General features: G+C 41.4%; 1 protein-coding gene across 4 annotated transcripts; it reads left to right on the forward strand.

The window, feature by feature from the left end:
* The first annotated feature begins 422 nt into the window (after positions 1-422).
* Positions 423-19226, forward strand: SGO1 (shugoshin 1). 4 transcript variants are annotated; one of them, XM_077811280.1, is made up of 11 exons: positions 423-479; positions 2125-2207; positions 3986-4134; positions 4218-4414; positions 7203-7307; positions 8979-9046; positions 10113-10279; positions 12963-13814; positions 15547-15726; positions 18104-18290; positions 18507-19226. In XM_077811280.1, exons 3-11 carry the CDS (start codon positions 3993-3995, stop codon positions 18646-18648), a joined length of 2040 nt encoding a protein of 679 aa, XP_077667406.1. In that variant the 5' UTR covers positions 423-479; positions 2125-2207; positions 3986-3992; the 3' UTR covers positions 18649-19226. The 4 variants fall into 4 exon arrangements, with proteins under 4 accessions (XP_077667406.1, XP_077667409.1, XP_077667408.1 ...); XM_077811283.1 differs by having other exon boundaries at positions 12966-13814; XM_077811282.1 differs by lacking the exon at positions 423-479 and adding an exon at positions 504-542.
* Positions 19227-22520: the final 3294 nt, after the last annotated feature.

The raw sequence follows: 22520 nt of genomic DNA on the forward strand, positions 1-22520 counted from the left end.
TGGCGGGGTGCAGGGCTGGGTACTGAGGGGGCGTGGCAGCACCGGGAGGGTCTGGCGGGGTGCAGGGCTGGGTACTGAGGGGGCAGCAGCTACAGTGAGCCATGTGCGGGCTAGGCTCTGTCAGTAGCTGTTGGTGCCAGGCCTGTGGCGCAGGAGCAGCCACCTTGAAGCGCCGGCCGCCCCCGCGTGGGACTCCACCGTATAGCGTACGTAGCTGTGGCCGCGAGGCTCTTAGGAGCACCGAGGAGGCCGTACTCAACCAAGGGGCGGGGCAGCAACAGGTGACAGCAGCGGAGTAGAAGAACCCGGATGATAACAGCAACATTGGCACTTTCGCCGCACCCATTTGCGCGATGACGTCACGCACAGCTTGTCGCGGGACGTCCAGCCAATGGGCGGAGGAAGCGGAGAATTTCGAACTAGGAAGATTCCGGAAGCGAGGAAGGAGACCAACGGTCTAAGCGCCGGAGTCCGTTGAGGTAAGATTCGGAGATAAACGAGAGCGCGCGAGTGAGCAAGAAGCGGCGGCCGCTACCACACGGGTGCGGGCCGGGGTCAATGGCGCTGCTGCGCGGGCCGAGCGGGCGGGGGTGCCCGGTATGCGGGGCAATGGCAGGGGGATGGGGCCCGATGCGGGAGAGGCGGCGGCCTGGGGTTTCGCTTCCTGTATCCCCACGGGTAGGCCGTAGCTCTAGTCTCTGCCTGGGCCGCGTAGGGACCGTGGGGGAAGCGAGTTGGCGGGGCGTGTAAAACTCGGCCCGGCGCGGAGACGTAGCCTGGTCATTGTAGCGCGTCCCGTCCCGGCTCGTGGCCCGCCCTCACGCCTGGCCCCGGAAGCGCGTGGGGAGTCGCGGCGCAGCGGGGACAGGCTGTGATGGGCGCTTGGTCTCTTCCACAGCTGCCTCGGTGCCCTGAGAAGGAAGGGGTCATGCGCGCCGAGCCCCTTTTAGATACACGGGGGCTGCTTCCTGGGGACTCCAGGCTCCCCTCTAGCTTTGGGGGTGGTTACCCGGCGCCGCGCACTGAACCCGGCTCTGACTAGCCCAAGTCTCCTCCGTCCACACAAATCAAGCTGGCCTGAGGTCTGAGCACTCTACTGGGGCAGAGCCCGGGTGCCCCTGTGTGACTCCGATCCAAGCCCTGCCGTATTGAAGTGTGTGGTTGCAGGTCAAGCTGCAGACGGGAGTCAAAAGGTCTGTGTAATGCAGGATGGATGCATTAGCATGGTTGTGAGACCCAGGTCCAGAAATTGTGAAGCCAGGTGTACACTGCAATGTGGACACTCAAGTGTGGGTTTGGAAACACAAACTCTGAAAGCCTGTGTCCCACAGATGGGGTTTACCATGCATTGTAGCTATACCCTTTGGAGAAAATTAACCAAAGCTGGCAGCTCCTCTGGCCTCCTGGCCCACTGCAGGTTTCTCTCTCATGCATAAAGAGGCACTGTCAGTGCTTTTTAATTGACTAATTTTTGAAAAAAATCAATTTTCTGATCATGCACTTTAACTAATATGCCCTCATTTTTTAAATATGAGAGTAAAGGTTTTCCTCCTGTCTCCCAAGACCACCACCAAATATGCTCAGCTTCACTGATCATAAGCACACATAAGAGCCATATGCTGCTTTTTCAGTTTTACTCTACCACTCTCTTTTAGGGTACATCTACAAGAGGAAAAAAAAAATCACCGCCACCACAACAAAAAAACAAATAAAAAAAATCCCTCCTGCCATAGCAGTGAGCCTAGAGCCCAGGTCTACAGGCTTGGGTTTGTACTCTGGTGCTAAAAATAGCAATGTTGTTGTTCCAGCTCTGGCCTCAGACCCATTCACTTTGCTGGGTTTCGGAGGCCAAGCAGGAATGTCTACACTGCTATTTTTAGTGCCATAGCCTGAGCCAAAGACTGTAGAGCCAAGCTCTGAAACTGACAGCCAGTGGTTTTTTTTTCAATATAGATGTACCCCTGGGGTACCCGTGAGGGGGGAGGGTCCCAGAGCTTAGGCTCCAGCCTGAGCCTGAACGTTACACTGCAATTAAACAACCCCTTAGCCCAATGGTCTCCAAACTTTTTACATTGCATTCTCCCCTTACCTGTAATGTGATCTGTCTGTATCCCCCACCCCCAGGAGCTGCAGTCAGGAGCCAGGGCTGACAGCAGGGCTGCATCCTGAGGCTGGGGCCAGGAGTGAAGCTGCACTCGGGGCTGGAGGTGAGGTTGCGGCTGTGGCTGGGAGCAGGGCCTAAGCCCGGAGACAGAGGCTGGGGGTGAGGCTGGGAGCGGAACCATGGCCAGGAGCTGGGGGCAGAGCGGAGCTGGGTGGTACCTCCTCCCCACCCCCTGTGAGGGCTGGCCTGAGCCCCCCAGGCCACCTCCCTCCCCCCAAATGTTCCTCTGTGCCCCCATAGTTTGGAGATCACTGCCTGAGCCCCATGAACCTGAATTTAGCTGACCTGGATTATCTGCAGATGTTTAACTGCAGCGTAGACATACCTTTAGAGCCCAGGAAAGAGCACTCATGAGTAGAGCTGGGCAAAGCGTTTTGGACAAATAATTTATTTGGTTAAATATGCTGTTTCAGTTGCCCCAATACTATCCATGACTTTGATACTAATAATTTGGACCCCTCAATTTTTTTATTGGTGGGGGGGCAGGGTTAGACTCACAAGAGGAGTCTGGTACCATTCACAAAACAGCCAGAGGAGGAAATGCTGTCTCCTATCACTTTTAGCCCTGTGGTTAGGAAAACTCATCCAGTATGTGGGAGACCATGTTTTGTTCCCCCCTCTGCCTGATGTGAATCAGGAACATGAAAATGGGTCTCACAACTTTCAGGTGAGTGTTCTAACCACCAGGCTATCATCATACTCTAACTCAATGGTTATTCAAGTCATCACTGCTGCCTCCTCCTCCTCCTCCATTGTGAATCTAGCCTTTTAAAAATGTCCAGAAACAAAATGTTTAGTTCAATCAGGAAGTGACTTTGTCAATTTTACCAACAAGATTGGAATTCTTCAATTTTGGTTCAACCCAATCTGATTTTTTTTTCAACTTTTCTGACCTGTCCTCTCAGTTAGTTGAATAATCAGTTATTTGAAAAGCTGTACTCCTGAGCTCCCCCAGAGCAGTTCATGAATAATATAATTAACCATCAACAAAACAGTAAAGTTGACTTTACACAATTGAGAAAATAAAAAAGGAAGTGTTATTTACTACTTCCCATAAGACAAGAACTAGGGGTCACCAAATGAAATTAATAGGCAGCAGGTTTAAAACAAACAAAAGGAAGTATTTTTTTCACACAACACACTGTCAAGCCGTGGAAATCCTTGCCAGAGGATGTTGTGAAAGCCAGGACTATAACAGGGTTCCAAAAAAAAGAGCTAGATAAATTCATGGAGGATAGGACGATCAATGGCTATTAGCCAGGATGGGCAGGGATAGTGTCCCTAGCCTCTGTTTGCCAGAAGCTGGGAATGGCCGACAGGGGATGGATCGCTTGATGATTACCTATTCTGTTCATTCCCTCTGCGGCACTGGCATTGGCCACTGTTGGAAGACAGGATACTGGGCTAGATGGATCTTGGGTCTGACCCAGTATGGCTGTTCTTATTGCTGTCAAATGCAAACAAACAAAAACAAAAAAAAACCTCTCTCTATTACTCTCAGGCATTATTTGTAACAGTAGTAGGCACAACATTTTCAGGTGGAAAGTTCCAGTTCAATCAAGCAACATAGTGAAGCTATAAGTCACTGTTTTTCAAGTATCTCCTAAAGTGTGTTAACTATATTTAGCTCTTAATAACAGTGCCAAATCTCACATCTTATAAATATAGCTGTGTCTGTGGTGAGGAATCTATTATCTGAACTCATTTGTAAAACTGATTCAGCTAGAATGGATTTTTTCATAGTGCAGTCCTGTAAACGGCTGCTTGCAAGTACATATTCTGAAATATTTTAATCAGTTCTTTGCACTTACATTTCCTTAGGTAGAAGATGGGTGGAGAAAAGTGCTTGAAAAGGCCCTTTAAGGACAGTCTGGAAGACATAAAAGAACGAATGAAAGAGAAAAGAAATCAAAAATGGGCAAAGTTGGGTAAAACAAACCAGGTCTTGCCTATAAAATGCAAAATAGCAAGTAAGATGCTTTACTATTTTGTTTCACAATTTTTCCATAAGCTCGGTTTTTATCATTTCTAAGTATTGTTTATTTTCTTACAGCCAACAGTTCTGTGCAACTGAAAAGCTTGCAAGCAAACAATCGAGCACTAGCTCTAGCTTTGCAAGAGGAAAAAGCCAAAACAAAAGAAGCCCAAGATATCATTCTGCATTTAAAGAAAGAGTATCAGTCTCTGAAGTTTCAGATATTTGTTTTACAAAGAAATCTTAACTCACAGCAAGCGAAAGAACCTGTTGAGGTATTTTCATTGCAATTACATCTTTCTATTCTAGTAAGAAATAGATTGAACTCTGAAAGGCTTTAATACTGCAAAGTTTTACGTACTGAATAGCCCCATTCAAGGCAATAGGCCTACTTAAAATGGATAGAGGCAAGCATATGCCTGAATCTTTGCAAGATTGGTGTCAAAATCCCTGATAATAGACCAGTGTTTCCCAAACTTGGGATGCTGCTTGTTCAGGGAAAGCCCCTCCCTTAGCCTGCGCTGCTTCCTGCAGCCCCCATTGGCCTGCAGCAGCAAACCGTGGCCAGTGGGAGCCGTGATCGGCCTAACCTGTGGACACGGCAGGTAAACAAACCGACTCGGCCTGCCAGGGGCTTTCCCTGAACAAGCGGCGTCCCAAGTTTGGGAAACACTGTAATAGACAATAACAGTTTTAGGGCCTGATTCTGAGAGGTGTGCAGCAGCCACAATTTTAGTAGAAATCCATCCGAGATGAGGGGTGCTCAGCAACTCTCAAAATCAACTGTTTAATCCAACTCTTACTGGGGGGATTTTCAGTAGGGAAAGACTTACTAGTAAATGTGTAAACTGAACTTTTCCCTTCCTTTTTTTCATCATTCTTCCCAGCCTGAAAGTCCTACCTGGGTTAAAACTTAGTTTAGAATTTGCTGAAGTTCTGCATGGCGAAAATTTCTTGTACATATGTTTCACAAAACCTTTTTGTTGATGGAACCAGAAACAGTGCTTTCCAACATCATGAGCTGAATCAGTGATTAACTTAAACACTTTCTTTGGAAGATATACTTGCGTGATCAATGTACTTCAGTTTCAGTCAAACTTAAACAACAATCGGTACTTCAGTTTTAATTAGAAATGTTGAAAATAAATCATCTGTGCATAAAAATCAAATGCAACACCAAGAGCTGAATTGTGCCCACTGTGAAGGGCTCCTGTTAAAATCAGTTGGAACCACATTTATTTATTAGATGGAATCTGGCTCCAAAGTGTATACATCTGTGAAAGGATTTCAAAAACTAAGGTCAGGATTTTCAAAAATGGGTGTCTGAAATTAGGCTCCTAAATCCTTATTTAGGCACCTATATAAATGGCCTGACTTTTCAGAAGTGCTTAGCACCCTGCAACTCCAATTAAAGGTAACCCGTCCTTGTGATATATCTCTCTCATCTCTTTCCACACTTCGATATTTTGTTTATCACCACCCATTTATGGTTACTTGGCTACCTTTCAATCCACGAGCTTGTTTTACACATCTAACTCAATTTGAATGAGTTATCAAAATATTGTTAAGATTAAGATTTTTGTCTCAGTTATTGTTAGTAAAAGTCATGAACCGGTTGCGGGCAATAAACAAAAATTCATGGAAGCCCATGACCTGTCCATGACTTTTATAAAAATAACCTATGGGGGCTGATAGCTCCAGCCACAGCAGCTGGCGGCCATAGCAGGGGCTGAAATTGAAGAAGTCACGGAGGTGAATCTGTGACCTCCGTGACTAAATCGTCTCCTTAGCCATTGTTAGAAAACTTCTGACAAAACAGTTCAATTGGAAAACACTGATTCCTTGAACACAAAAGGTTTGCAGATGGTACAATTTCAGTGAACTTTCATCAAATCACAGGCAGAGTTCCAATGAAACCCAGCTTATCAGGATGCTAGTAGCCCTAGCTTCCAGGGTCTGTGGCAGTCCTGTCATGTGGACTGCCCCTGGGTTTCTAAAGGATCCACAGCTCCAGGTCAGCCTTGCCATGCAGACTGTCCAAGAGTCATGGACCTAACGGCTTCCAGGATCCATGGCTCCCAGGGAGCCCCACCAGTGGGCTGCCCCATGGACGGGAACCTCAAGTTTCTAGGGTCCAAAGCTTCAGCGCAGCGTGCCATGTCAGTATTTCAATGCTACCTGTGACAGAGCCTTGAAGTCCTGGGAATAGCTTCCAGGGTCCACAGCTCTGGGACTGCTGTGGCATGTGGACTGCTCTGACCAGGCAACCTCACCACTTCCAAATTCTCTAGCTGGCCCAGGAATCTGGAAACCCTGGACTTCATGGTAGGGCTGCCCCAGAGCAGCAGACTCTGGGAGATGTTGACTGAAACTGTTCTTGTTAGTTTTACCAGCAAGGTGAAAATGACAAGAATCATGTCAATTTAAGGCAGCAGGCCCTGGGTTCCAGGAACATACTCTGTTTTAGAACCACCATATGTACTGGTGTTTCTAAAATTATTTATTTTTTTAAATTTCTAGTTTGTGGAAATTTCAAAAAGAAAATTTTATTCCAAAGAAAACCAGAAAAAAACAATTAAAAATGTCCACATTTCTCCCAAACCAGAAATTCACTTTCAGCCAGCTCTAATTGTTATAATGGTTTCAGGTATTTCCTAGCTGTCTAAATATCTTTTACTTTTCTGTTTTTCCCCTCCCCTTTTAATACGATTCAACTTCATACATATTTATAAAGGTACTTACCTAAGCACCAGCATTAATAGAGGAAGTCAGGATATTTTTTTCCTCCTGTTAAAAAAAATTTTGATTTTGGGTTTTCAGTGAAAATATGAAAACCCCAAATATTGTGAAACTAATTTTTTTTGAATGAAAAAAATGTACTTTTCTTCTGCAAGCTGTAACTGATTCTTTTCTGTTTGGTTATTGTCTCTTTTCTTTGTATAGCATAGTACACATGGTGCACTTAAAAAAGAGAGAAGTAACCTAATAGTACGAGAGAGTGTTTTACATTGCTTATTTCGAATAGAATTGGAGTAAAATTGTTTGCTCTTCTCCTTCCATTAGACCAGATCATTGATCTTGAGCAAGATTATTTCTAAAGTTGTTCAAAACCTACTCGATACAGCTGATCTTCTTGGTCCAGCTCAGGATTTGTGTTCCACTGATCTTGTAAGTCCAGCCTATATTTTTCTTAGATTTGCATGTATTTTTGTGCATTGTGGGTTTTTTTGGTTCTTGGATAGGTTTTTCAAAAGTGACTTAGCATAAGTCCCATTAGCTTTCAGTGGGACCTGTGTTCCTAAGTCACTTTTGGTGTTTACAAAAAATCCCCCCCCCCTCAATTATTAATTCAGCACCCACAGGATGTTAGATGTTTTTTAGACAGATAAGCTAGACAGTCATTGCCCTGTGGCGCTTACAGTGTAATTGTAGATATGAGGCAGAACTTATCATCTACAAACAAAATAATAATTCTTAACTCTTTATCAGCACTTTTCACCTGTAGATCTCAAAATCCTTTGCAAAAAGAAACAGTGCAGAGGATAAGGTGATAAGGAAGTACAGTAAATAAAGATATGCAATTACTTAAGACTGTTACTTGCATATTTAATACATATTCAGTGTATGTTTTTCTTCCTTTATCCCATTTTAAGAGATATTTTTGCCAAATACTTAAATCCTATTATCCAAGAGGATATGAACAGTTATTAAAAATGGATGGCAATCTGTTATGACTATTTTTTACAAGTTTATAGAACTACTAACTATTACAATAACATAGCAGTCAAGATTTTATTCCCACATTTTCAGTTTGACTTTTCTAAAATTGGTATCTGGAGGGATACTACATATCCCTTTGGATTCTAGGTTTTTCTAAATCTTCATTCTCAGAAAATTGTCACTTATTAGGTAAATTTTAAACTTTCAGCTAAATTTTCCAAGTAAGATACAGCATGTATGCTATAAAACCTTGGTTTTATACGTGTACGCACAGGTATTTATCAGATTTCCAGTTTCAGAAAAAGTATGTAGGCACAGACTATATGCACGCTATTTTTTTTCCCCCTCCCAGGTGCCTGTCTCCAACTTTGAAAACTTGCCCACCTGAATTCACATTTTTTGACAGTTTGCTTTATTTTTTGTGACAAATTCTTCATCACTTTCCCTCCACAATCATCCTAAAGGCATGATCTGTTTAAAAAAATCTAGTGCCACATTTGGCCTATCATGTTTGCAGCTTTCCTGTTGTCCAAAAGCTGGTAGGAAAAGCATTGAAATCAGTCATCATTTATTCTAATTACTTGATTACTAAAATACCTTTTAATATTAAACTATTTGTTGTTTAAAAATATACATTTCTAGGCTGACAACTTGTATAACAAGCTTTAACAAAAGGGGTTTGTAAAAGATGGCACAGTATTAAACTGAATTTATAACCAAGAAGAAAATTCTGTCTTAAAAGAACACACACAATTTTTTCAGAATTAATTTTGATATTCTAGTATCTTTAAATCGTGTATCCTATTTTTTTAAGTTATTATAAAAAAAAATTAAAGGCTTCTCTGTTTGAAGTCTGAGGTTTTTTTCAATAAGAGAGAAACAGTGAAACTAACCATCCACAAGAAGCTGTCAAATGTGAAAGCAAACAAACTGAAAATTCTATGCTCATTTTTATCAATTATAGTAATGTGTGTTACATGTAATATAGGTACAAAATTTTCAGGCAGAAATGTGATTTTTTTCAAGGTCATGGTGTCCCTTTAACTCCTAACTCTGCTAGAGTTTTGTAGCAATCTATATATTACCACTTCATCACAGTACAATTTGTTCCATTTACAGAACAAGAGGATGTGTCCCTCAGTTCTTGAAGATGATGACTCCAGTATTTTAAGGCAAGCTGGTTCTCTGTAAGTGCAGCTTTTTTTTTTATTCATTAATTTTTGTCTTTATGAAGCCTACTATAGTAACTTAATCAGCATCCTTCTGTTTGCTCATGAAATAATGATGAGGGATAAGCAGTGATGTTTGACAAAATGTATCTATACACTGCCATTAATGTCTGTTTTGAAGCAAAATCTTGGTTTTGGGAGTCCTGTTTATATGTTTAGCCAATGAAAATGTCACTTTTTTGTGGTGGTGGGGAGTCTTTCGAGGATGCTTAGTGGTTTTTCTCTCCAAAAACTATCTGCCCCAAATTTTCCCATTCCCACCCCCAAAAATCCAGATCTGAGGAACACTACTCCTGGAACATCTAGAAGTGTTTGCTCTGCTCAACACTTAGCTCTTGGGAGAAGGACTACTGCTTCTAAATGTACTCAATATTTGTTGTCCCAGGACATGACATGAGCTCAGAAACCCTACCTGAATTCCAACATAGCGTACTACTGCTAGACCAGTTCATAATTACATCTTTATTATATTTCAACACATCTCCTTTCTCCTTCATCCACAAAAAGTTTCAGTTTAAGAAATTGTTCAGTAGACATAGTAGTGTGCAAAGATACAGCAGTCAGATTTTCAAGAGCAAGCTGAAATGTTTACAAATAGACATTAGAATGAAGTTACCACAATCCTGTACATATCGCCAAGTTAGCACTCAAACTCCAGTCACCTCTTCCAGAAGCATTTTCTAGAGATAAAGATAAATTTTGCCAGTGTTAGTCATTGTAAGAAACTCATCACTTTTATAAGTAGATAAATTTTCATATTGGTGGTAGAATACGATGGTAGAAATGGACTTAAAACTTTCAAGTTAAAGAATGTTTAATTTTACATTCAAAGACATACCTCCTTGATGATGATCTCAAATGAGAGGGTTGGTGTTTTGTACAGAATTGCTGTGGGAAATACTTTTTCAGATTATTACAAAATGTCTTTATAGTAGGAATTAAGGGGAGGAAGCTGCTATAATCAAATAAAATGAATTATCTTAAAATGTATGACTGATACATAAACTCTAACTCTTGTTCCTAGGGGACTTCCTACACATGTTCGTGTTGCAGATACTAGCATAGAAGGCGAAATGCTTGGAAGTGAAGTAGAGAATAATACTGATACAAACAATGCATCTTATTCTATGTCAGATTCCTGGCAGACCTTTAAAAATGCCACTTCAGTTAAAAAAATGGCAACAAACACAGGTAACTAAACCTAGGTTTAAACTAGCGATGGTTCTTCCTTCTAAAATTGAAGTAGCAGATGAAAGTAACTTTCAAAACATAATTAAGGATTTTGAAAGTGATTCCTTAAACCATCATCTTTCTTTTCCTGCTTCTGATTTTCTCTTGCAAAATTCTGACCCTTGAAATAAGTCAGATCATACAGCTGATGGGTACAGTTAAACTAGTATGCTGCTCAGGTCATATACAGTAACTCCTCACTTAGCATTGTAGTTATGTTCCTAAAAATGCTACTTTAAGCGAAACGATGTTAAGTGAATCCAATTTCCCCATAAGAATTAATGTAAATAGGGGGGTTAAGTTCCAGGGAAACTTTTTTCACCAGACAAAAGACATTATATACATATACAGTATAGATTTTAAACAATTTTAAATAAACAATTTAATGCTGTACACAGCAATGATGATCATGAAGCTTGGTTGAGGTGGTGGAGTCAGAGGGTGGGATATTTCCCAGGGAATGCTCACTGCTAAATGATGAACTAGCACTCGGCTGAGCCCTCAAGGGTTAACACGTTGTTGTTAATGTAGCCTCACACTCTACAAGGCAGCATGGACTGAGGCAGGAGGGAGGAAACATAATAGACGCCCGGCAATGGCTGTGAACACTTCCCTGCAGAAACTGAACGTGGTGATGAACCCACTCTATCCCGCTGGAGCGCACCACTCCCTCTTCCAGACAGCGCAAGCACAGCTCCACAGGAGCTGACTTTCCAAAGTGCTGTGTGTGTGTGAGTGACAGAGACGCGTGTTGCCCCTTTAAGTATGCTGCCCTTTTAAGTAGATCAGCAAGTTCAGACACAGCAGCAACTTCCAGCAAGCTCCCTCCATCTTGAGCCCTGTCGTGTGTTTCTCCCTAACCCCTGCCCCCTGTGGAGATGGGGTACAAAAGCAAGGGGAGGAGGACACCCTGACATCAGCACCCCTCTCCCCCCGCCCCGCACAGCAAGCAGGAGGCTCCTGGGAGCCAGGTCCGAGGCAGAGGGCAGGAGCAGCACATAGTGGGGGAGGGACACCTGAACTGTGGCAATTGATAGCCTGCTGGGCGGGAGCACAGCCACACCTACTTACAGGGAACTTAGGGGGGCTAATGCGGAGGCTGGCAGCTCACCCTGGTTCCAAGCCCCCATGAGGACGGGCTGCTCTTCCAGAGAATCCTGCAAGCCATGGACAAAGCAAGCAGCCGAATGACTTATAAGGGAGCATTGCGCAACTTTAAACGAGCCTGTTCTCTAATAGATTAGCAACGAAACAACATTAACCAGGATGACGTTAAGTGAGGAGTTACTTTATGTGGCAGGTTGGCAATTTTAAATAAAGTAAGATCATTAGTTTTCAGTTGTCTGATCAACATTTTAAAATTCCTGCAACTAGACAGTAAAAAGCAGCAAATCACCAAAGGATTTTTCAAATTACCTTTTAAAAAATTCCTTGAGGTGGTGACCATCCCAATTTACAGCGTATGCCTCCATGGGAGGGTCTCGCCATACATGTTGAAGTAAGGGTTATAACTCTTCTGTATGTACTCAAAGTAGAGCTTCCTCTCTTCTTCCATCATAAAAGCATATGTTAGATCTACACAAATGCAGCATACTTTCTGAGGGTAAGAAGGGAAGCAACTACTGATTTAAATATCTTCAATGTAGAATTCTGACTTCTAAAAGATATGCAAAACTCCCCAACCCTAAAGGTTTTTTTCTGTTTGTACGAGCAGTGATAGTGTTTTGGAATATGAAACAACCTAGCCCAGCAGTAGTGGTTATGTGTCCTTGGACCTCTAATTACGAACCATTGAACATTCCAGTCAGTTCGTGGTTGGCTTAATTAACCCTGCCCAATCATCAAACATTTGATTGAAAAATATTATACTCAAAGGGGGCACCAAGAAACTTAACATGCAGATATAGTACCACAGGGAAAAAAATGAAAGGCCACCAAATTCCGAGGTTCTGTGATAATTTTACAAGATGTTCTGAGAGAAGCAGAATAGCAGGTTAAGTATTTTTCCTTCTTTCACGAGTACATATATATTCTCATTTCTGGAGAGTGTGTAGTATGAGGGATGTCCTGATGTAAAAACCTAGTGATAACTAGTGAAAAGGGCCTCAAAATGAAGGTAAATGCCAGGAAAGGACAATTCTTTTAAACAAAGGGGGAGGGATCAGAAGGCAGCATCTCTTAAACAACTGGCCTGTTCTGAGACACTAACTCTCACTACCTACTGAATGATTTGAAAGACTAAACTAACTTGGCATACAGGCTAAGGGTTTTTTTTGTTAGCATATAAACATAACTGTTAAAATGCAAACATTAAAAAAAAAAAACCTGATCTGACAAACAGGCATGAGCTGCTGCAAAAGCCCTCAGGAGGCAAAGTATTGAGTGTAAGCTATTAGTATCTTCCAAGACAAAACTAATCTTTCCCCATATGCTTGGAAAAAACCTCAGTAAGTCCAAGTCCAGCTATGAATTACTTTTTTGAGGCTGCGTTCAAGGGATAACTTTGGTTGTCCTTGTGTCATGGTTCATACTTGCCTGTAAAAAAAATTCTAAGATGGTTCATCTTTGTTAAAAGCCTAAAATTGCCAACAAATTAAACACCTCCAATAACAATTAATTTGACATGTATTATCTTCTTCTTCAGAAGGACAAAGATCTGATTTTCATCTGGACAACCTAGAGGCCAACCTGGAAAATATTCCTTTAGATGAAGAGGATGGGCAAGTTGGTAATATCTTACCAAAAACTGTATCTACCAGGCGTCACTGTTCAAACAGGAAAATTCATGTGCATAATCTAGACAATTCAGAAAGGGCTTCTTTGACCAAAGAATTTCGTAAACAGGATGAAACTAGACTTGAGGGAAGTCTAGAGAAAGGTAATATAGAAAATATAGAGCCAAATCTTTCTCAACTGAATGAAAAGAAGAAGCCAATGTTGGATCACGCAGATACATTGACTGAATTGAACTGCTCAGTTGCAGAACATAAACTTAAACAAATTCAACTTAAAAGCAGAGAAGACTCTCAAACAAGAAGAGAGAAAGTACAAAAAGGACAATTGGAAGGAAGTAAAAAGACTTCCAGAACAAGATCAAAAAGAGAGAGAAGCCAGGCAGAACAAACTTCCAAAGCGAAACTGGATTTATCAGTTGGCTCCAATAAAGCTTATGATTTTCAGTTTGAGGAGAATGTCCATATCACACCTTTCCGACAAAACAAGATGAATGATTGTGATCATGACATGGATGAAAGAGAGGATACATCTGAACTGAAAACACAGAGCAGTGAAGCAAGTGATTCAGAAGAGAATTCTGATGACAGCCTGTATGTGCCTTACAGGAGTAAATCAAAATACAGGAAGAGTTCACAGTGCAAAAGTGATGGAAGTCCAGTCCATATGAGACCACGATCTAAAAGATCTGTGGTGTACCAGCAACAGAAAACCAGTAATGAAAGAGAGACTAAGAATACTACATCAAATGAAAAATCGATCAGTAAGCGACCTTTTTGGAAAGCATTTTGCATTTTTTTTTCCTATTTAGTAGTGGTTTGTCGTTGTTTTAGTCAATTAAACAAGCTAAATTTTTAAAAGCATTTAAAACTATTAAGTTATTGGAATAAATTTCCTATGATACATTTTTGTAAATTTTCCCCAAATCAGATGTATTTGAAGGTGTTTTGGGGATGAGGGAAATCAGGAGACCAAAAAGATAAATCCAAAAGTACAAGTAGCATAAATTGTGCTATGATGTACTAGGCAATAATTTGTTTTTATAGAAAATTAAGACCTTAACAGGATGCCATCGGCTTAAAAAAAAATCACACTACTTTCTTTACCTACTGTTGTTACTATAATCGAGTAATTACAGGACAGCAGTAGCTCTGGTTTCACTTAAATGTGCATGTTTTCTGTTTAAAAGAAAACTCTACTAAATACTAAAATCCACTTGTTTACTTGGATTCTCTTGAAATTTACCCTGCCTCATGTGGGTACAGGGTAGGGTTAGTGGTCCAAATTTGAAGTCATTTGAGGAAGGGGTTCCTGAGATACAGGACCCGCCCCTCCCCTTTTTAAAATCACCCTGGTTCTAATATAGTTTGCTCCTCAAACTATGGCTCTAATCCTCCCCAAACTGAGTTTAGCCACTCAGGATTTATCTCAGTTAATGCATGGCACGCACTGTCCTTTGGGTGGGTTATACTGAATTTATTCAAAGTTAAGCTAGGAATTCTGAGTTGGAGTGTGATTAGCTCAAAACAAAGAGAATGAAACATGCATGTGCAGGAAGACTAAACCTTTACCACCAATCAAAAAACTTCCAGGCAGATGATTGTCACAGTAATTGGGTGGCTCAAGGAGACATGCTGTGATCATTGAACCTCAGCTATACCCAAGCACTGAGAGCCCTACCCTTGGCAGCCTTTAGAGAATATGGGTTGTGTATGTTCCTTGCTCACTGCCTCTTTCTGCAGAGGCGCCTTTTGGAAATTTTGCCATGAGACCAAAATTTCTGGTTTGAGTGACATTTTAAAGTGCTCTAAAAGCTACATGTGGACTGTGATTTTACTTTAGAAGTATTGTCAAGAAAATTAACATTAATTAAATTGAGGTAATATGAAAGATTACAATAAGCAGTTAGAGTAATGTAATTATCCTAGCCAGTGGAACTGAGTGTGATCAAAGGAAAGCAGCTGCAGGGTTGCTTGGTAGAGAGGTTCATGATACACAACTCCTCTAATATGAACAGCTCATAACATTTCCAGATTCTCATAACTTTTTTTGGAGCAGATCTAGGGACTATGGGGGGGTTGCTGGAGTAAGGAAGAACACATTGAAGGGGAAGTGAAGCAGTGTAGGGAGGAAGATGTATCAGGAGGAGGGGGGCTGTGGCATTAAGGGAAGATGGGATAAATGGGGATGGATGGTAGGGAAGGGGATTAAGAGGTTGGTCTTGGGATGGAGTGGGAACAAGGGGGATACAAAGGATTATGTTGTTGGCATATTGGGGCATCTCTCAGGGACAGCAGAGTTAGGGTTGTTTCAGGGGTGGCATTTACCTTAACTTTGTATTTCCTTGCTTTCAGAGGTTTGAGTGTAGATAACTTGAGGTTCGGGAAAGGCACAAGGTGCTACTAAGCTATCTTGACTCTGCATTAAGGAAATTTTGGGGCACTAATAAAGTGCACAAACCAGTGGTGGTTCTAAAAATCTGTTTAAAATTGCAGGCACTGTTGAAAATACTCCAGTGGATACTACCTCCTTGATCAGGAAAATCAACATTCAGGCAAGCACTGTGATGAAAGTAGATGAAGTAAAATCACATTCTCTTCTATGTGCTATGGATACAGTACCAAAAGTAGATGAGAATTCTTCCTCTGGAAATACATATTGCAATTTTGTTAAAGGTACTTTTGTTTATTTGTTGCTTGCTGCTTTCCATCTCTGACTAGTTTGTCACTGTAGCACCTATGAGCGCTGGTCACTGACTCCATTGTGTTAGGTGCTGTACAACCACAAAATAAAAATCTCTGAAGTTCCATTATTCTTTTTTAAAGGTAATGCTCTTGAACACCCCCACATCAGTTAGTAGTTGGTGTGGTATGATCAACTTCAACAGGATACTTGAGATCAAACTGAAGTTCTGAAACCCCTGATGTTGAATTTTAAAAAATTGTTGCTTACTGTGGAAGTTCCAGAAGACTGGAAACAAGCAAATGTATCAATATTTCAAAAGAATTAATAGGATGACCTGAGTAGGTTAACCTGACATTGATCCTGGGCAAAGTCATGGAAAGGCTAATATGGAATGCAATCAGTAAAGAATGGTAACATAAATAATGCCAAGCAACATTGTGTGACAGGACCTGTTTTCCATAAAACAAACTTGATATTTTCAATGAGTTTACAAGCTTGTTGATAAATTAGAGTTCAATTTTTCATGTATTTAGATTATCTTTGACATAATATACTTAAGACTTCTTTAAGCCATTTGATGTAGTCCTGTGTGACATTCTGATTAAAAATTAGTACTATATACAAAATCAGGTAGTCTATATTGAATGAATTAAAAAGTGGTTAACTGGTAGATCTCAAAATGTAATTGTAACTGGCGAATCATCATCTAAAGGGAGCATTGCTAATAGTTTTCCACAGCAATCAGTTATTGGTCCACTGTTGTTCAATGTCTGTGTGGATGATCTGAAAGAAGAAGAAGATAATTGGTGGTAAAATTTGCAGATGACACAGAAGTTGGTGGAGTGGTAAATAATGATGGGGAGGGGTCAATTATGCAGAGTGATCTGGATTGCTTGGTAAAGTGGGCTCATTTGAACATGTGTTAATACCACCAAATGCAAAGTTATCCATCTAGGAAAAAAGACTAGGTCACACTTATGATGGGAAACTATATCCTAGAATGCAGTGACTCTGATAAGCATTTAGGGGTCATGTGATAGCCAGAAGAACATGTGCTTCCAGTGCAATGTTGTAGTTAAGGCTACTGTGATCTTTCGATGTTCAAGCAGGGACATATCAAGTAGACTTAGAGAAAGGTAGTATTATTTCTGAATATGAAAGTAATGAGACCAGCATTGGAATGGGTTGGGTTCTGTTTTGGTGTCCAGACCTCCAAAATGTTTAAAAACTGGAAAGTATTGAAAAAAGAGCTAAAAATTATTAGCGGTCTGGAAAACATGACTTACCCTGAAAGACTTTAAGCTTAATCTATTTAATATATCCAACAGAAGGTTGAAGTGACTTGTTCACTGTCTACAAGTACTGACTTAGGGGAAGAAGTTTCAGATAGATGGTTCTTTAATCTAGCAGAAGAAGGTATAACAAGAGCCTATGGTTGGAAGCTGCAGCTAGACAAATTCAAACTAGAAATAAGGGGTGACGTTTTAATAGGATAACTGAATTGGAACAGTTTGACAAGGGGCATGGTGATAGTTAAGGCCCTACCAAATTAATGGCCATGAAAAACACATCACAGACCATGAAATCAGACCTCCCCCATGAAATCTAGCTATTAGAGGGGAGTCAGCCGGGAGCACCTACCGGTCACTGGGCTTCAGCTGCTAGTCCGCCAGGCTGGGGAGGGACAGGATGACTTCTTCCCCTGCACAGCCACTCTCTGTGGGGAGATCAGATCCACCTCCAGGTACCTCCCCCAGCTGCAAGAAGCTCTGTGGCTGCTGCCAGCTATGAAGGTTCCAGCAGCACAGGAGAGATCAGACTCACCTACATCTCCAGAAATCTCCTGTGGCTGCAGGAAGCTCCATGGCTGCTGCCTTCAGAGCTGGACTCTGAAAGCAGCGCAGCCCCGGAATTTGTGCATTCAGGGGAGGTACCCAAATGGGGGTCCTGGGGTTGCTAAAGTTTTGAGAACCGCTGGTTTAATGGATAGATGTCCCCAGAACTAGCATGGTTTACTAGCAGTTAAGGCTAAAGTTCGAACAGGTATGGAAATGAAATTGCCCTCTCTTCTTCTTTAGAGGTAGTTCAGCCTGGACAAGGTTTGAAGCACTTTGTGAAGTTGGCGAGTTGGAAGTTCGCTTTGCTTCTCTCAACAGAGTAGTTTTGCTTGAGAACATAGGAATTTGGTCTGCCCCATGCTCAATCTGATTTAGGGAATAAATTCCTTTATTAGACAAAACTACATTAAGCTTTGTTTCCCCCAGAGAAAACTTTTGATCCTTGTCTCAATAAGTACTGTGTAAATTAGTTTTAAACAAATAACGGGTAGCATAGCAATGCAAAAAAGTATCCATTCAATTTTTTCAGCAGGGAAACCTGAGGCTTCTCAGACTTCTCGTCTTCATCTCTGTGATGTCACCAACATATCTTCATCTTCTGATACAAAAAGTAGAATCTCTCATCCATTTTTAAGTATTGATGAAAAACCAGGAATTCCCAGCCACAAACGCAGGTGTACTATTAATGTGAATTACAAGGAACCAAGTATCAGCGGGTTAGTATCTTATTTTATTGTCCAGGTTAATGTACTAAAATTTTCTTACATTTAGAATTTAGGATTTTATTTGATTGGAAATAAAGGCTTCGGTGAGAAATTTAATAATTTGAATTGCTCAAGTAAAATTGTTAAATGTAACTTTCTGGTTGAAAACTACATTTTGTTACATCTAAAGCTGTGCAAGAATAACTCTTTTCTAAATTATTTTGACAGGAAGCTCAGAAGAGGAGATCCATTTACGGATATGTGTTTTCTGAATTCTCCAATTTTCAAGCAGAAAAAGGATCCCAAACACAGTTCTGTAAAAAAGGAATCTCTGTCCAAATACAATGAGGCATTTGTTGGATGTCGTTGAGAAGCCCTTTTGCACCCCCTTGTGGAGTTCTGAGGCAAAGAACATTTGGCTAACAAATTTGCTATGTAATTGTATGCTTGTCAAAATTTCACATTACTGTTATGCCATAAGAATAATGTCTTGCTCAGCCTGTGTCCTGTGTACCAAGGAAATTTAACAGTATATTTGTGTAGGCAGTGATACTATAGACTATTCTGAATTCAGATTTCATGGGAATTTCAGTAGGGCTCAGATAAATACATCTAAATCACTTTAAGGTAACAGAGTAAGGAGTAACTGTTGTTGTGCTTGTTCGTTATAAAAGCAGTCTTGCTACCTAGCAGTAGTTTCTATTTCAACTCTTTGATTCCTGAACTCCATTGTGAAGTCCATTATCTGAAGGCATGTTGAGAATCTCTGGTGTAAAAAGATAAGCAATATGTGAATTATTTGACTGATTACTAGATTTGTCAGCCCCTGCTTATTGTAACCCCTCAGTTGATATAGATGAATTATAGTAAAGCTTGGGATTAGATCACAATTTTAAGTGAGCAAGTTTGTACAGATGTCTTGTTACTTATACAAAGCTGTAGTCTACGAATATGAAATGTATAATAAAACTTTTAGATTTTATAAAGTCTTGTAGAGAAGTTACATTCTAACTGCAATGGTTTCAGTCTAAGGGCAGGTCTACACTACGGGGAAAAGTCCATCTATGCAATTTGAGTTACATTAGTAGCGTAACTCAGGTCAACGTAGCTTAGATTTACTTACCAGGGGTTTGAGGAGAGAAACTCTCCTGTCAACTCCCGTTACTCTTCTCGTTCCGCTGGAGAACCAGAGTCGATGGGAGAGTGATCAATGGTCGATTTAGCGGGTCTTCGCTAGACCCGCTAAATCGACCCCTGGTGGATTGATCGCCACAGCATTGATCCCACCGGTAGCGGAGACAAGCTATGTCTCCACTACAGCTTATGTCAGCATAATTTACATTGCTCAGGGGGGTGAATAAATACCTCCCAGAATGACATAACTTACACTGACATAGCGCTGTCCACATCGGCACATGTTAGGGGGACAGCTTTTCCCACCGACATAGCTTCTGCTGCTCGTGGGGGCTGGAGAAGTTAAGCTGACAGGAGAGCTTTCTCCCATTGGCTTAGAGCAGCTACATTAGAGAGCTTACCGAGGCACAGCTGCACTGCTGTAAACTCTCTACTGTAACCGTGCCCAGGCTCAGAGGTGGTAAAGAAAATGTTAAAAGCTTCTTACCCTGACTCCAGCTGTTGGCATTTTAAGTTCCATGTGAAAGGCACAGTTTAGCTACATGCTAACTCTGCTTAAGTCAAACCAAAAATATCAGATAAGGTATATGAGTAACAATGTATCATGAAGCAGTCTTCAGATGCAATTGTTTCCCAATATTAAGCTCCATCTACATAGTCAAAACAACAGTAAGGCAATGGATTTGAAAGTTGATTGGTAACATGGTTTTTAACCAGACTTACACAGATGGGCGTAAATTGTGGTAGTCTGCTTTGACAGCTGCCATTGGTTAATTCTGACTTGAGTCTATTGGTGGGAGCTAAAAGAAGGTTCCTTGTGTAGGAGAAACACTTTTTTTCCCTTAAATGAAGATGTAGAATGTGCAAAGCTTTTCTCACTATACAACTCCTAGGTTACCTATTTTTTTTTTCCTGCAAAAGTTGTTTGCCTTTTAACAGGGTTTTACAGAAATCTAGCCAAACAGAAACTTACTTTCCTACCTGCTCATTTCACTATACTAAAAATTTGCAGCTGCCACTTCTCCCACTACAGCTGTAGTTGCAAAGCTGCCACTAGCCAGGCAGAGGATGGTCCTCCTCATCCTGGAATTCTGATACCATAGGAGTGGGGTATTCACTTTTTAAAAGTTTGTCTGCCAAATCCATCAAGGATGGGGCTAGCAGAACTTGAGGAGTGTCACATTAAGTGGTCAAAGTAGAGCATGTAATAAAAAAAATTACACCAAGTATTAATATTTTAATGCAGAACTATGTGAAAGCAATAGCTACTGAATTAAAACATCTATCCTAAGGTATCTTTTTTAATATAGGACCAGCTCTTGTAAATTTCCATTACTGGAGTAAGAAGCCCACTTCTGCCCACACCTAGGATTGCCACTGTTTCTCTGTAGGATTGTAGGGAATTAAACAGAATATGCTCTTAGCCCCTACAGACGGATTTTTTATTTGTAAAAGGGATACCTTTACTTGGAGAAGATACAGTAAATGTAGACTTAGTAACTAAACAGCCAGCTTTTGGAGAGGATTCTGGGTTCAATGGACGTTACAATTTATAATCTAGCATCTTAGTGAGAAGTTGCCCAAATAATGAACTGTCACCCAGCATCTCTCACAATTCCTGACATAGCCATAAGATTTCCCATTTCTTAGAGGAATAGTTCTCATTGTCCACAGACAAGTCAGTCAGGGAAATAGTGAGCCAGGGATACTCCCTCAATCTGCCATCTCCACCCCATCTTTTTCATCAAGTCATCCAGTTCCAATAACACCATAAAACAATTTGATACAAACAAATCTCTCATCTTTTGGATAGGAGAGTGATAACACTATCAGAAGAAAGGTTTTCAGGGCTCTCCTCCATCACCTTTGTACAGAAGTGCATGGGGGTTGGGGGTATCAGAGCCCTTTTCAACCCCAAAAGTCTCAATAAGTGGATGAAGAATATGAAGCATAGCTGGAGCCCCGACCTCTACCATGCGATCCCCTGCACTAGGACTTTGACTTCAGCGGATGCATATCCTCAGCCGACTGTACCACCTTAGACTTATGAGAATCACCTTCAGCAGAAAACTTTATCACTACTAAACGCTCCCATTTAGCCTGTCCTTGGCCCCCAGGATTTTTACAGAGATGATGGAGGTGGTGGTAATAGCAAGACTTAGGTTGCAGGGAACTAACTTGAACCTCTTCCTGGATGACATCCTAATCAGAACTCAATCACAGTTAACGGCGCACAGGGCCACATATCAGATGTTGAATCTCCTCCAGGCTCAGCTTCATCATGAGTACCAAAAAAGTTCTCTGGTTCCATCCGGTAATGTATTTTCTTGCTCCAGAACTGTAGGAACCATACCATAGTCCTATGTCTACAACTGCTAGGACTCCTGGTGTCATGCACTGGGATCATTCATGAGAATAATCACACATCAGAAGTCTTCAAGGCTTCATACCAAAGGTGTGGGACCACTCTCTAGAACACATGAAAGACCAAGTACAAGTTCCAACACAGATGTTCAACTCCTTACAATGGCTGTAAGCCTATGACAACGTCACAAAGACATGTCCATCTGCCTTCAAGATTCTATAGTCCAATTCCTCGCAACAAACATCAGCCTGGAGGGAAGCAGAGACCCAAACAGCCCAGGGCTCAGGAACAAGGAAGAAAGGGTTCACAGCATAAACCTCCCAGAGCTCAGAGAGTTCAAACTAAGCATGCAAAGATTCCAGCCCACCTTAAGGGGAAAACCACATGCTGGTTCAAGCAAACAAGATAACTGCAGTCACATTTACACAGCCAAAGGGAACAAGAAGTCCAACATCACACGCAGAAGCAACGGCGATAATGAGGTGGGCAGAACAGTTCCACCTTTCCCCCTGCGCAATCCATATTATAGCAGAACTGAACCAAAAGCAGACTGGCTTAGCAGACACAGGGTCAACAACACAGAGTGGTGCCTGAAGGAGGAGGTTTTCAGTCTCATTGTTCAGACATTCGGTCTCCCTTCAACCGACCTATTTGCGAATCGTATGAACACTAAGAGGCCAAAATACTTCACAAGGGCAGCGGACTCCAGCTGCATGGAGACAGATGCTGTATTGCACAGTTGG

This window comes from Eretmochelys imbricata, chromosome 2 (assembly GCF_965152235.1).
Source record: "Eretmochelys imbricata isolate rEreImb1 chromosome 2, rEreImb1.hap1, whole genome shotgun sequence".
Lineage (NCBI taxonomy): Eukaryota > Metazoa > Chordata > Testudines > Cheloniidae > Eretmochelys > Eretmochelys imbricata.

Coding starts and splice junctions, on each gene's coding strand:
- SGO1 (XM_077811280.1), top strand. CDS start 3,993: ATGGGTGGAGAAAAGTGCTTGAAAAGGCCCTTTAAGGACAGTCTGGAA. Junction 10,280..12,962: donor AAAAATGGCAACAAACACAG/GTAACTAAACCT, acceptor CTTCTTCTTCAG/AAGGACAAAGATCTGATTTT. Junction 13,815..15,546: donor ATCAAATGAAAAATCGATCA/GTAAGCGACCTT, acceptor TTAAAATTGCAG/GCACTGTTGAAAATACTCCA.